Genomic DNA, 14,981 nt, shown 5'->3' with positions numbered 1-14,981 from the left:
TTAGAGTACTTTATTAATCCTTTCATGGCCTATTCATAATAATGATATTCAAACTAAATAGCGACATAGTGATGATAGGAAATACCTGATCGTAATAACTTCTTAGTACCACAATTGTTTTTGCATTCTAGAACAGTCACTAGTCAGTCAGTTTCTAGAACATCGAGTCATTTTGTGTGTTTTTTGTAATCGGACACGCCGGATACAGACGTCTTAAAGCGTTAGCAACCACTTACACGTCCCTTCCATGTTAAGTTTATTATTCCGTGGTCTGCACCATGGAATTAGTAGGTAGGAACTCCCTACAACATACGTAGGTATCCGACTGCTGCACAGAACAGTATCTCTGGAGGTTGTCTGTCTGTAACGTCGGCATTACAATAGTAAGTAACGAAAAGTAAACTGTCACTGTCAGTCCGGGAACGGAAAGAAGCCAGTTTCTTCCATTAAATCAAATCTCAGATTCATCGATTCGATTTAATTTTAATTATAATCATAAGTCTACTCTGTCTCCATGGTGTGGATTAATCATCCAATAAATTCATATTTATTTCATTAAATGTAATACCTACCGGAACTCGTGCCTACGATAAAATAATTTGCCTTCCAGTTTCCTGTGCTTTTTCTGTCTAAACAAGCAACATAAAAATGGTGTGTAAGATTATTAAACTTCTTGTTGTTTTGCACAACAAAATTAGGTACTTATATTTTTTTTACTTCCTTTATTAATTAAAATTTCAGCACGGTCGAGTGAAGGTCAGAACGTCTGAAGAAGAAAAAGCAAGGAAAGAAAAAGAAAGGCATGAGAAGCTTAAAATATTTAAACATGCTATGCATAGCATACAGACTAAGGCAAGTAATGTTATCACAACTATCTAAACAACTTATACAGTTGTAAATTCATACTTATACACCTAGACAGTTGTATATACTACCTATACTTACTATTTTATTTGTTGTATAATATAATTATACTGTCAATGTTTATACGAAGTTATATATTATTGTCAACAGAGGAATCAAGGCGAGTTGGACAAAGAGTTGTTGGAAATTACAGGGAAAGTCTTATCATCAAATCCAGACATCTATACATTATGGAACATAAGAAGAGAAATTTTAATTGTTTTCAGGTTGGTAATGTTATATCACTTTTAATTTTTTGTTTCCTAAGTTTATATTGTGGGCTTCAAGCAATATAAGCATGAGCATTCTGTATAAGCAATGTAAGTGTATTACTTATAAGCCTCTGTGATATGGTGCAATAGCTATATCATCATCAAGAAAAACATATTAACTAGATAAATATATCTAGTTAATATGTTTTTCTTTAATGTTTTTCTGGTACCTACGTGTTTTTGTGTTTCCTGACATTTTTTCCAAAAAATATTTTTTACAGGAAAAATGTGGAATCAGATGAAGATATCTCAAAACTTTATGACGATGAGTTGTATTTAACTGAACATTGTCTTAAAATTAACCCCAAATCATACTGTGCTTGGCACCAAAGGGAGTGGGTTTTGGCCATTCGTCCTGATCCTGATTGGAAAAAGGAAGTAACATTGTGTAACACTTATTTAAAATTGGATGAGAGGAATTGTGAGTAATTTCCTAATTTTTTATTTATAATATTATAACAACAATATTAATCCTGCTTTGAAAAGGCTGCGGTTAAGTTGGTTGCCCTGCTTCTTCTTCACCTGCTCTTTGGAAGTAAGCCATAGTCTTAGTTTTAGTTAGTATTTTTGATGTATATCATCCGAAATTTAATAGAGTGAATTTAATTTTTAATAATCTATGTCTCAGAAGGCATATAGACCCTTCATCACATCTTTAGGTGTATGTTGTAAACTGTCTTGAATTTACAGTAAAGACTACAGAAAGAGATAATTGATATCTCTTCTCTTCATAGTTCTATGGTTGATGGCAAAGACATGTATGTGTAGTTTCCATGATAAAAAAGCTTTATGGAAGGTGATCATGGTTAATATTTGTTTTCAGTTCACACATGGGACTATAGGAGATTTGTAATTAGCAAATGTAAACCATCATTGAATGAAGAGTTTGTTTTTACAACTGAAAAGTTGTTTGATAACTTCTCAAACTATTCAGCTTGGCATTACAGGAGCAAAATGTTGGTTGCCCTTTATCCTGATTTAGAAGGTAAATTTCCTATATGAATGCTTATGGCCTTATAGATTCACAAAATTTTGGAATTGTTATTGTATAATATATGGTATAGTTTCAGATTGATCTCTGAAACAATATGTATAATACCTGTTAATAGAAATTAGTTGGAATTTACTTTAGTTTAACCTATTTTAGCAGAAATAGATAATTCTCACTATCTTGGGAAAGGAATTTAATAATTCCTTTCCTAAGATACTGGGAATTATTATTAATATAAACGAGAATTGTTTCATTTATTATCCAACTTATTTACCAACACTTATACTACACATAGACTTATTTACTAACATATTATGTAATCTCTGAGTGAGTATTTAATTTTTATTACTACATATGTATTTTACTATTTTGTATTGGCATTTTACAGGAGGGAGACCTATAGATGATCAGCATCACAAACATGAACTGAAGATGGTGGAAAGTGCAGCATTTACAGATCCTGATGACACCAGTGCATGGTTTTATCAGAGATGGCTTTTAGGTATATTTATTACATTGTGCTTATCTAATTAATTTATAATTTACGTATATTATCGAACGATCTGTAGCCGCAGCTTCGCTTACCATAGTCTATGCTTTATTCCGAGTCATCATTACATATTATAAAACAAAAATAATATGTAATGATGACTCAGCGACTTCTGCCACGAACTCTAAAACTGCTGCACGAATTTTCATGCAGTTTTTACCCATAAATGTGATTTCTGAGGAAGTTTAGGTGTATAATTTATTATGTTTTACCCTAGCGAAGCCGGGACGGGCGGCTAGTTAGGTCGATTATGATGAAATTAAGAATAAATATGATTATATTTATTTAATCTAATTTCATCATAATCGGCCCAGCGGTTTAGCCATGAAAATGTAACAGAAAGACTTTTATAAATTATAAATTTTGTAGTGTGGATTTTAAATATAAATTATGTTTTTCAGGTGCAGTAAAAACGACTGTTGAACCTGTTGTGTGTACTGTAACACCTATAAAAACCACTGTTGCTTTCAACAAACATGTTTCAAAAAATTTTATTGCACAGAATATTAGCCTAGTAATAAATGATGTATTAGTACCAGGTGAATGGATTTCATGTTCAGGAAACGAATATGACTTGCTGTGGTTATTTAAACATAATGAAACTGTTGTAGATAATTTGGATGTTAAGGTAATATTTTTTTTTTTTTTGTAAGATATGCATTATTACATTACAGTACATGTGTAAAATATTATTTATGGAAAAGGGCTAGACTGGAAATTCTTCTTCCTCAATCCAGTTATATACTTGGGTCTGTCTGCAGGTTAGAGGTCTCGACATTATACCTCTGTATCTATGTATAGTGAATTTCAATCAGACATCACTCAAATAATACTTGAAGAAATATATGCTAGTAGTTTTCAAATTTTTAAGAAATACTATAAGTATAATTTAAAATTGCTTATTTTTATACTGGACCTACTGGACCGATTGTTATGAAATTTGGTACACGGGTAGAAAATAACCTGGAATTTGCTCCCGTGGAGCAAAGCCCCGGGACGCAGCTAGTTCTATATAATTTAGCAAGTAGAAGCGAAGATATAAGATTTCATGAATAAACTCCCAACGACGAAAGTTTGTCGTTGAGTCAGAGGAGTAAATAAGTGGGTGACTCAGGAATTGCTTCTGAAGGTAAGTCAAGAAATTTCGTCGGTGCGAGTTTAATCTTTTATTTATTTTCTTTATACCTAAATCTGTATGGTTCGCCAGTTGACAGCTCCATAAATTCACGCAGATCAGCCTTCACAGCATAGCTCTATCGGAATCTGGGGCGTCCGACGACCTTGAGCGTCGATCTTTTTCACCCATATTCATAATTACATATCATGTTATTTCGTCATATTTTTTCAGATTTTATACTTGACGGAGAGCAATGAAAAAGAGACTATATATTGTAATAAATACAAGCAGTGCTCATACATTGGGAAAAATAAGATTGATTTCCAGCTAAAATATTCTGAACCCGTTATTGAAGAACTGAATAAGCAATTGGACTCTTGTCGTCAGTTATTAGCGTTGGAGCCAGATAGTAAATGTAAGCATTTTTTAACGTGAAACAATTTTGATTTATTAATTAAAAACGTGGTCCAGACTACTCTAAGGAGTCCCACCGGCATACCGTATCATCACCATGAGTTACACGAAATATTAAAGTGACTTTTTAAGTTTCATGTCACATCAAAATAGACTGTTAATTTTAATGGATATAATAATATTATATTACTATTACAGGGACTATGCTGACTACGACTTTCCTTCTTCATTGTTTAGATGCAAAGCAACATTACAAAGAAGTTCTAGAGAAACTAGAAACACTTAAAAAAATTGATGTAATGCGTGCAGGCTATTATAGTGATTTGAAAACAAAATGGAGCATAGAGGAACAGATAGCGGATGATTATCAAAATGATAGAGATAGTCTTGTAATAAGGTTTAATGAAAAAATAACATACTTGCCGCATTTGCAGTATTACAATTTTTGCGAAACTGTTGACTTCTCCAACCAGAACTTAACAAGTAACATGCTACACTCCTTAGTTATGCTACAACATTGTAAGGTAAAATAACTTTATCATATAGGTACATTATGTATATAGGCAGTCTTTACACTAGTAACTTATTACGTGACCTTTGCTTCTGTGAGCAACCATTTAATAAGTCTTTACATAAAACTTACATAGTAACTTACTGGTGTATATTCCGCCTAAATTAATATATTTTATAATTTGATAACTGCTATCTTATTCAAACACAAGTAAAATCTAAGTGTTTGTATTTCTTAAAATGTCGTGCTTGTAATACATTCCTTTCAATTACAAATATATTTTATGGGACTTAGCATAAATCTATTTTATTCATTATAGCCAATATATCAACAGCTTTGCAGTCACTGTCATCGCAGCCAGTATTGTGGTGAAGTCCCAATTATATTTTTAGTTGAAAGTGGACTATTCCACTTCCAGGAAAAATGTTTTATGTAAATAAATCTATATTTATTTACATAAAACATTTTTCCTATTATTCACAAAATTTGCAATCTATTCATCTTTATCTTACTTTACAATATTTCATATTGACAGAGGAGACACAAGGTTGAACTTTTTAAGAACAATACATGGCTGGTTTTTCTTTTTTCGTTCATATTTTTGTGTATTTAGATATACTTTTATACCTACATCATTTAAAATTAAATAACATGTTCTATTTTTAATTTTTTATAGAATTTGAATCTGGAGAACAATAAACTGACAACTTTGCAAGACTTTCCATTATTGGATTTAGATGTATTAAACGTACAAGGAAACCATTTACAGGAAGAGGAAGTCAGGAAGTTAAAGGAAAAGTGTAACTATAAAATTAAATTTTAGGATATTATGCTTTCTATTATGAAATAATATAACATATTCATTCAGTGGCCGAGTTTAAGTTATTTTTGTATAACTATACTAATTTATGTAAAATAATATCGATATCTGCCAATTTTATATTATTCTCAATATAATTTATTTTTGTATTATGTTAATAAACATATAAATTATTTAAAACCATGATTACAACATGTAATTACAGGCAGATATTATCGTACCAAATATCGCTTTTTTAAATTTATATTGTTATTTGTCCCTAACTACACCAACCAGAGTTACTCAAACTTTCTATGGGACTATTTGTTCGCAGTAATCCACAGACCACCATGAGTAATCGTAACAGAGTAATTAAATAATTTGAAAAAAAAAAATCTTTTTAAACAAGAGTGGGAGTAAGAATGTTTTTATAATAATTTTACAAAAATTTGAACACATTTCTTCTATTTAAAATAAACAATTTTAAGTTCTATTTACAAGATATTGTTTTGACTTTAGGTATGAATTATGTTGCATTTGCTACCTCATGAATATATGAGTTTGTAAACAATCGCATTCTTATTTGTACCTCATACTGAAATATCTACCAGATGGTAAGATTTGTCAATTTTAATACCAAGTCTCTGATGGGTTGCAAAAATTCATCTCCTTCCCAATACAATTTACCACAAGTTTCACACAGGTAAACAGTTTTTTGTGATAGAGATAATCTGTACAAGTCATTGATTTCTATTGGTGCACCTTTATTTGTTTTGAAAGATCTGCCTTGGTACAAATTAGGTGTAGGCTGCATGTTGATTATTTCATCATCACCATCAGAGTCACTTAGAAAATTGTCATAATTATCGCCTTCATCCTCTTCATCAGGTACATATCTGGAGCTAATTTGATTATTTACAATCATTTGATCTTCACAGAATTCATAAATACCTTTGGCGGCCATTTCTTTCAAATCCTTGTTATTACATTTTAAACAGAAAGCTAATAGGTCATCTTGTTTTATGCTTATATTAAAATGTTTAAAAACTTTTTGTAATTGTTCCTTAATGCTACCAATACCTATATCTAATATTGAACTCTGGGGGAAATTAACAGTTGGAGTGCATTTCAGCTTAGCAAGTAATAAGAAACGGTCTTCAGATATAGCTAAATTGATCGTGTCACACCACAACAAATGTGGCAATATCATTGTTGTGTCTATGCCACAATATCTCAAATATGGAATTAAAGTTGACAAATGATTTTCTACCATTAATTTAATATCATAAGCTGATTTAGATTGAGGACTGAGTGTAGATAGAAGTCTTTCTGCTGTTTTTGTTTTCTTACTTGACTTCTTTTTATTTTCTACCATTACATCATTACAGATTTCTTCAAAGTTAATTCCTTGTTCTAAGCAGACTGTTTGAAAAAATTCATAAACCTTTATCAGGACATGAGCATCCAAAGCTGCATATTGAACCTGTGTGTCTCTTAGTGGCCTGATTTCCCAATTCGAGCATTGTTCAGATTTTTCAAGAGGCAAACCAAAACATGCTTGCACCAAGCAACTGAGGCTGTTGCCACCAACTTCACTGTATGGTAAAATTAGCCTATTATTCAATAAGCTTTTCCACAATGTGAATAAATCTAGCAGCCCTTCACCTTTTAGTTTTATATTTCCCAATCCAATTATTGTAGTCTTCATTTCTTTTAAATCTTGCTCTAAGCCAAAACCCAGTTTAATTATTTCACCATTATCCAAAATGGATTTGTAAAATGTGTGCCAAAAAGTGGTATACTGCTGTGTATTAAATAATAATGTGTCAATTAAATAAACACAATCACTAATAGCAACTTGAACCAAGGCAACTTGGGATTGCGTTGCTCCAAAGGATGGTTTCCATTCACAGTCAATACTCACTACATTGCATTTCTTCAGTGTTGATATCATATCATAGAATTTTTCACCTGTGTCTATCATAATTATTTGATCAGAAATCAAAGATGATTTGTAATATTCTTGTGTGTCATGAGTTATCGCATCCCAGTTTTCTTCTGTTTCTTCAGTAGTATTTTTTAGTGACATTTCTTGTAACGCTAAGGGTAAATCATTGTTTGCAAGATTTAGATATGTTGCCCACTTAAGTGCTTCATTTCTGTCATAGTCAACTAACATGTCAATAAATTCTGGCCCAGACCCTGCATTCTGTCTTAGCGAGTCCTTTACTAGGTCATCCCATACTACAGGGTTTACATTATTGCCATCATATCGCTGGTGAATTAGGTATCTCAGTCCACCAGTAATTCGATTCTTGCTAAGATTTTTACATCTCTCTATTGGAATATTGAATTTGTTACACAAGCGTGCCACTAGCTTACCAAGAGGTTTATGGTGTATCTTGTCATATTTGACATGACAAATCTTATGATCATCAATATACTTTTGTACATATTCACGAATACTTATCTTTTTGTTCAACAAGTTATCTAAATATAGTAATAAAGGTTCAACTTGGCTTGGACATTCACATAAATATTCATCAATCATATTTGCTTTATCCTGTAAAATTAATGGAAATAATAGGTCTTCCACTGGTACATCATCATACAGCTCCATCGCAATTACAATCTGAGATGCCTGCTTGCAGTTATCATTGCATATCATATCTTTCACAATGGGTAAGATCACATCTTTAATACTGACAATATTGTATGCTTTGACCATTAAATTTAAAAACTGTTGGTTTCTTTGTTGCACTGCTATGTGGAATGCTGGTAATTTTAATGAATTTTCAGGCAGTGCCCCTGTTTGTAGTGCCCATTTTTGCAGTGTTTCTATAATACAATAAGGCAATGATTTTGGCTTACAATCCTTTGAGTCCTCACACTTAATAACAAAAACAAGAGCAACTCGATAGGGGTCAGGAATTGACTGAAAAAACGTCTCAATTCGACTTTCCACTGTCGGGCTTTTCTTCCATGTTTTCCAAGTTACCCTCAATTGTTCATACCAAAGTCTTACATTCTTATCTAAGTCAACATCCAGGCCATTATTACGCAGAGATTCTTCCACTGAGGGTACTATTTTAATAGACTGATTCTTGCTGACAAGCTGATTTAAATCCATTATAATTTGTGATTTGAACGTTACACTGAACTGATAATATATATGTATCTATTTAAAGGTAATCTGATAAAAATATTTCCGCTAGCTTACAAAAATCTGTATAATACGAAAAGAATATCAAACAAAACAGTATTAATTTCATGAATATATGAATTCACGTCAACGTACAAACAAACGTCAAACGTACGTACAACATCATTATCGATATCGATATACCTAGGTAGGTACGTGTATACCTAGTACCTAGGTAGGTACCTACCTACGTATATGTATTCGAGCGAGCGATCAAGTCAAGAGAAGGGCCCCGCTACGCTACGGTCAGGGTCTACAATCTTAGTACATGACATTGGTATCAAGCAATTTTTGACATTTCATACGATTAAATTCAATAGCGAATAGGAAGCTAGGTGGATAATAGCAATTTAAATTAGTAGTATTTTAATCGTATCACTACGCCATCATTCATTGATGGCGTTTCAAGTTTATCATCACAGTTCTTTACGGATCAGGAGGTTGACCAAATAATGTAGAACATAACTTAACATGGTTTATTATTTTCAAGGCGCTAAACGTGAAGCTAAAAATCAAATATGTGTCAAGTTAACCGTATAGATGGTTTTTTGTGTTTCTATTTTTAATTTGAATAGTTTTTGGGTGGAAGGGGTAATATAGGGGGGGGGGCGGGGCGGTATTTTATTGAATACTCATATCCCAATCCCACATATTAGTGCAATGGGATATCAATAGTGTTCAATAATTATAATCAAGGTATTGTGTTTTACATTGGACTTGAATCATTTAGCAAATTCGTCTTGTATTTTAAAATTTTAACACTCTTAAAGCCTATTCCATAATCCACTAAATCCTTCTTTTTTCCTTTAAACTCGCACCACGATTGCGTTTCTACGCAATCGTGGTGCGAGTTTAAAGGTATTTTGGGTCGTAAATCTGCAACAATATTGAAAATTGGCGCTTTTTGCCTCCATTGGCAATATTTGTGTACCTTAGTTGTACCCGTAGCGCCATCTGCGCTGAGCTTTGCGTAGTATGCCCTATAGCAAAGTGTGTAGGTTTTTGTTTGTGGGCAATGACAACGGCATTTTGAAGATACTGTCAAAGTCAAAATTTTGTCTATATACCTACCTAGTTTGTGGTCAAAATAAGTTCTTCAGGTCATTCTATCCAGATTTTAATTTGATTTGCACATCAAGAGCTGATCATAAAATCTTTGAAACACATAACCAAACAAGCAAAATGGAGCTTTCGGCAGAAGGTAAAACTCCTGAATATATGGCGTTAGCTGGGATCAAATTCAAACTCTCCTTGCCTGAATTCAAAGATAATGTTCAATTAAAAGAACAGCTTCTTCAGGGTATAAAAGCAGGAAATATGGCTCCTTATTATAAAGAAGTCTGTACAGATCTTGGCTGGCATTTTGACAAAAAGTTGCATGATGAGATGGCAAAACAGAATGAAGAAAGGTTAGCTAAGTTTAAAGAAGACGATTCTGAAACTCCAGTCTGGCAGGATAGGTAAGTTCTGGGGTGGACTCTATAATTGTTTATTTAATTGCCTATTGTGTAAATCCTTTATTAGGTTGTAGCTACAGTGAACACATCAACCTACCTAAATTCATAGCCAATTCACTGCTATTACCATCACATAGAGGTCCATGCAGTGTAACTTGATATACTTTTGACTGCACATCTAATTCAACATCTGACATTGTACAGTTAAAAGTAATTATTGTTTTATAATAAAATCATACCCAATCATACTTCAGTTAGTAAATCCGGTTTGGTATTGTATGTAATAAATATATTTTTTGTACTTTTTACTAATAAATGTATTGAACTCAAATAAAAGAAGCTTTTCAAGATGAACTCTTAATACTACACAAAATTAGTAATTACCTCTTATTCCTAAAAAAGTTTATGCCTACTTTAACATTTGGAGGCACATCATCATAGAAAATAAAAGAAAATTGCAGCACATGTGTGCACTTTTTGATTGGGCAGGTGTCATGTAATGTATGTTTTTCATTAAGCACTTTATGTGGCATAAAAAGGGTTAGAAATAAAAGGGTTTCTAAAAAGGGGGTTCATAAAAAAGTTAAAGCAGTATATTTTATGGGTAATTTTAGTTAGTGTAATTATAGAGTACTGTGTCAAAAGATCCTAAGCCACAAAGTAGGCAATGGATGTGTGAAACCCTTGATGTTGCAGGCATTGATAGGCTGTGGTAACCACTGGCCATCAAGTGGGCCGCATGCATTTTTGCCTATATGGTAGATAAAAAATCAAGTTGTATCAAAATTTTAGTATTTTATAATTTTTGTTTACAGATTGGACTACCTATGCTCTATTGGTGACAAAGAAGGTGCCACAGCACTTGCTACCTCAAAGTATGAAGATTCAACTTTAACTACAAATAGAAGATTAGATGCTATCTTTGCTTTGTTTAGAATTGCTTACTTCCATGGTTGTAATGTTAAGGAAATGGGAACAACTATTAATAAGGTAAGACAAAATTGAGAATATAGTTTTTAATATGTTAATAAGAAACTAGCTGGACCCCAGAGCTTCGCACTCATGGCAATTTTGGGTACCAAATTTTCTAACAATCCGTTCAGTACATTTTGTGTGAAAGAGTAACAAGAGTATACATGCACACACATATCCTCACAAACTTTCGCATTTATAATAGTAGGATGAGCTATAATCGTAAGAAATGCTAATCATACATTGAAACTCTTGGTAGATATATGTTTGGTACTCAATCACACAAAATCTACTGAATGGATTTTGTTTACATTTGGTTGGTAAAATGCTCTCATTGATCTTTCGAGGAGAGCATTTTACCAGTTTTTGAGATCTCAATTATCTATGACTTGCCTGAACTGTAGTCTTTTTATATTCCAATTTTTTTATTGCGGCAATCATAGACACTGGTGTTTTATAACCTGAATAGAATTTCTCGCCCTCACATGTCCCCGTTACATTAAAGGCTCTGTGGCCACGAAGCCTACTGTAATCTTTTTCACTGTAAACCGGCCGCTCCCTACCATTGGCCATTTTATTGTTGCCTATCAGCAGCTAAAACTCTGTCCTTTAGTCGCCTTGTACGACATCTACAGCAGGATATGGAGTAGTCCTATTCTAGGGTGGAATCACACCCTGCTATAAACTGTATAATATAATGGTATGATGAAAATGATTATATTGGTGTTATTTAATACAAATGAGGTGTAAATAGAGATAAAAATGGACTTTGTAATTTTCAGGCTCATGAGTTGGTCGACAAAGGTGGTGACTGGCGCTCCAGGAACAAACTGAAGGCGTATGAAGCCATTTACTGCCTGGCCATTCGTGATTACAGCAAGGCTGCCGATCTATTCATTGATTGTGTTTCCACTTTTGAATCCTACGAGTTAGTTGATTTTGGTGAGTGAATATTTTAAATTTTATTAATGAAGTATAGTTTTATCAAGTATTTTAATGGAGTATAGTTTTTTATGAAAATAAAAATTTTCATAAAAAATCTAATTATTTGAGAAGAGATAGCTACATTAGATTTGCATTTGCTCGCGAATTGTATGCGCGTAAAAATTGTGTTTTTTCCCGACTCGGGAATTTCAGAAAATCTAAGTAATTAATTTATCATATTCGCAACAATTATCTATTCCTTGTAGTTTTGGCTATGCATTGTCTGTCAGTCAGCTGCAAAATAATGTTTGAATTTATTTAAACAATTTTCTAGCTCCAAATTTCATTATTTATTTGAACTTAACATCTAGATTAAACAGTGAATTCACTGTTTAATCTAATACTCATTACACTAGGAATTTTAAAATATTCCAGGTACAATCATCCAGTATTGCGTGCTGGCCTGTGCGTTGGCATTAGAACGTCACGCGTTGCAGGCAGCCCTACGGCGCCAGGGGGCCGCTGTGCAGGCTTTACGTTCGCGTTTCCCAGAGCTAAGAGAGTTGGTGGAGTCCCTTCATGAATGCAGATATGCTGACTTCATGAAGAGTCTTGCGTGGGTAAGGTGTTCTTTTACAACTTTATAAACTAGCATGAGAAATAAGCATAAAAAATTAAAATACCTGACACTTGCATGTGAAATTTAAAAGATTTGGCTGTGACTTTACAACTGGCCATCTACATGAGGTCAACCCTTATGGGGTACAACCCTATTATTGTCTGTCAGCAATTAAGACTATGTGTCCCTTAGTTGCCTCGTACGACATCCAAAGGAGGAAATGAAGTGGTCCCATTTTAGGGTCAACATGCGGACACGGACTCGTCTTGTGAATGGTCTTCTAAAATATCGAAACTATAGTCACGCTCTCGATACTACGATAATCACACGTGAGTTTTCTGTATTTTCATTTATTAAGTGTTTTTACTAGCTTTTACTTCGTCCGTGTGAAGCGGAACAGATTTGATTTTCATACAAACTCTAACATAACACATCCACTAAAAGTCCTCGGTTGGTCGTAGTTAAAATAAGTTTTTTTTTAAATTAACGTATTCCAGGTGGAGACCCAAATCTGCGTGGACCCGGTGTTCCGGCCGCACTACCAGCACTACGTGCGCGAGGCGCGCATCAAGGCGTACGTGCAGCTGCTGCGCGCCTACCGCTCGCTCAGCCTCGACAACATCGCCGACACGTTCGGCGTCACCCGCGAGTTCATTGAAGAGGAAATCTCCAAGTGAGTAGTCCTCATTCAAGGTCCGTGTACGCCGGATGCGTATCCAGCACGTGCGCGGCAAGATCGTGTGGTAATTTTATGCGCTTATATGTACAACATTACTATACATACAGACTGTCCAGAAAGTGAAGAAAGAAAATGAGGGCGCTGTCTCCTGTTGGCTGACAACACTGGGTGTTTATCAACGAACCTTGACGATTATATTTGGTATTGCAATGGCAAAAAATGTAGTTCGTCAAAATCCGTTTTCTTCACTTCACAACTTCATACCTCACACGTATCTTACCTTACCTAGATAGAAATAGAAAAAAAAAAACTTTTTACCCAAGCGAAGCCGAGCCGGTCTGCTCCTACTACTTATACTATCATAAATGCAAAAGTTTGTGAGGATGTATTTGTGTATGTTCACATAAAATCTACTGGACGGATTGTTATAAAATTTGGTACACGGGTAGAATATAACCTGGAATAATACATAGGGTACGTTTTATCTCGAAATTCCCACGGGAGCGAATCCCCGGGGCGCAGTTAGTAGTATCTATCTTTAAAACTATGCAACGGATTCTTATGCGAGTTTTGTTAATGGGAAAGTTTACGTGTATAAGTTTTTACCCGATCGATGCCGGGCCGGGCCGCTAGTAAGTAAGAAACGATGTTGTTGCAGCTTCACGGCGGCGGGCCGACTGCAGTGCCGCATCGACGCGGTGGCGGGCTGCGTGGTGACGGGCGCGGGCCGCGGCGCCGACGCCGACCGCTCGCAGCTGTACCAGGCCACCATACGCGAGGGCGACCTCCTTCTCAACCGCGTCAAGAAGCTCGCCAGCGTCATCAACTTCTAGCCTTTATGTTGTTCTGGTAACGCGATCTTGTATTTTCGTAGTTCGTTCCGTAATTTAGCTCATATTTGACGTTTCATGGGTGGGTTCTCAGAGTGTTTCAACCGCTGCGGCCCGCTGTCATTATATATATATTTCTATAATGATATAATTACTCAGACACTACCCAAATCAAAAATAAAACCGTCTATTAGGTACCTGTACCCGTGGAACGTCACAAATGCATTCTAAAATTGTCACTTAACAATTTAGTAATTAATCTGTATGATGCGTGTATTGCTGCTTTTAAGTACCTACCGTATTATTTCATTGTTGATATCAAATAGAAAATTGATTGCCGATTGGTAAGGATGTCCAAAACAGTCAGCGTCGCAAGTTTTTATATATTTACTAATCTATAAATAAGAAAATATTTTGTGAATGATAACTGCAAGTAGGCATTTCAGGTTGTAACTGCTTATATTGCAATACAAATATTTTATAAACTTATAGTAATAAAGTTAATGAAGTAATAACGTGTTATTATTTCTTACTTTAGATATAATTCGTTAATTTTTTTCATTAGTTTAGTAGTATCGTAAAGTACATACTTAGTAATAAGCTATCAATAAAATAAGGAATATACCTATTTAAAAAAATCTTCCTTGCCCTAGAAGTCATAATTTTCTATGCCATCTCTAAAACTCAATTGTTTTCGCCCAGATTTTATTTTGTATTTTTATAGGTGCTTTCTTAACGAAA

The 14,981-nt window shown here is 34.0% G+C and overlaps 3 protein-coding genes across 3 annotated transcripts; 2 read left to right on the top strand and 1 right to left on the bottom strand.

Moving 5' to 3' along the window:
• The first annotated feature begins 410 nt into the window (after positions 1-410).
• On the top strand, positions 411-5,952 carry RabGGTa (Rab geranylgeranyltransferase subunit alpha). Its single transcript, XM_053752128.1, has 10 exons — positions 411-651; positions 742-852; positions 1,015-1,130; positions 1,397-1,596; positions 1,999-2,160; positions 2,555-2,668; positions 3,118-3,344; positions 4,065-4,248; positions 4,446-4,771; positions 5,435-5,952. Exons 1-10 carry the CDS (start codon positions 649-651, stop codon positions 5,579-5,581), a joined length of 1,590 nt encoding a protein of 529 aa, XP_053608103.1. The 5' UTR covers positions 411-648; the 3' UTR covers positions 5,582-5,952.
• A 53-nt stretch (positions 5,953-6,005) lies between these two features.
• Positions 6,006-8,934, bottom strand: Nbr (Nibbler). Its single transcript, XM_053752119.1, has one exon. The coding sequence runs from the start codon at positions 8,685-8,687 to the stop codon at positions 6,162-6,164; it is 2,526 nt and encodes an 841-aa protein (XP_053608094.1). The 5' UTR covers positions 8,688-8,934; the 3' UTR covers positions 6,006-6,161.
• Positions 8,935-9,803: 869 nt separating this feature from the next.
• On the top strand, positions 9,804-14,755 carry Rpn7 (Regulatory particle non-ATPase 7). The gene is made up of 6 exons (XM_053752143.2): positions 9,804-10,219; positions 11,032-11,206; positions 11,971-12,130; positions 12,548-12,732; positions 13,229-13,404; positions 14,069-14,755. The coding sequence occupies exons 1-6, from the start codon at positions 9,942-9,944 to the stop codon at positions 14,241-14,243; spliced, it is 1,149 nt and encodes a 382-aa protein (XP_053608118.1). The 5' UTR covers positions 9,804-9,941; the 3' UTR covers positions 14,244-14,755.
• Positions 14,756-14,981: the final 226 nt, after the last annotated feature.

The sequence above is a fragment of the Plodia interpunctella genome, chromosome 1 (assembly GCF_027563975.2).
Source record: "Plodia interpunctella isolate USDA-ARS_2022_Savannah chromosome 1, ilPloInte3.2, whole genome shotgun sequence".
Classification (NCBI taxonomy): domain Eukaryota; kingdom Metazoa; phylum Arthropoda; class Insecta; order Lepidoptera; family Pyralidae; genus Plodia; species Plodia interpunctella.
Note: the sequence above shows the minus strand (reverse complement) of the source record. Positions and strands in the feature narration are given on the sequence as shown.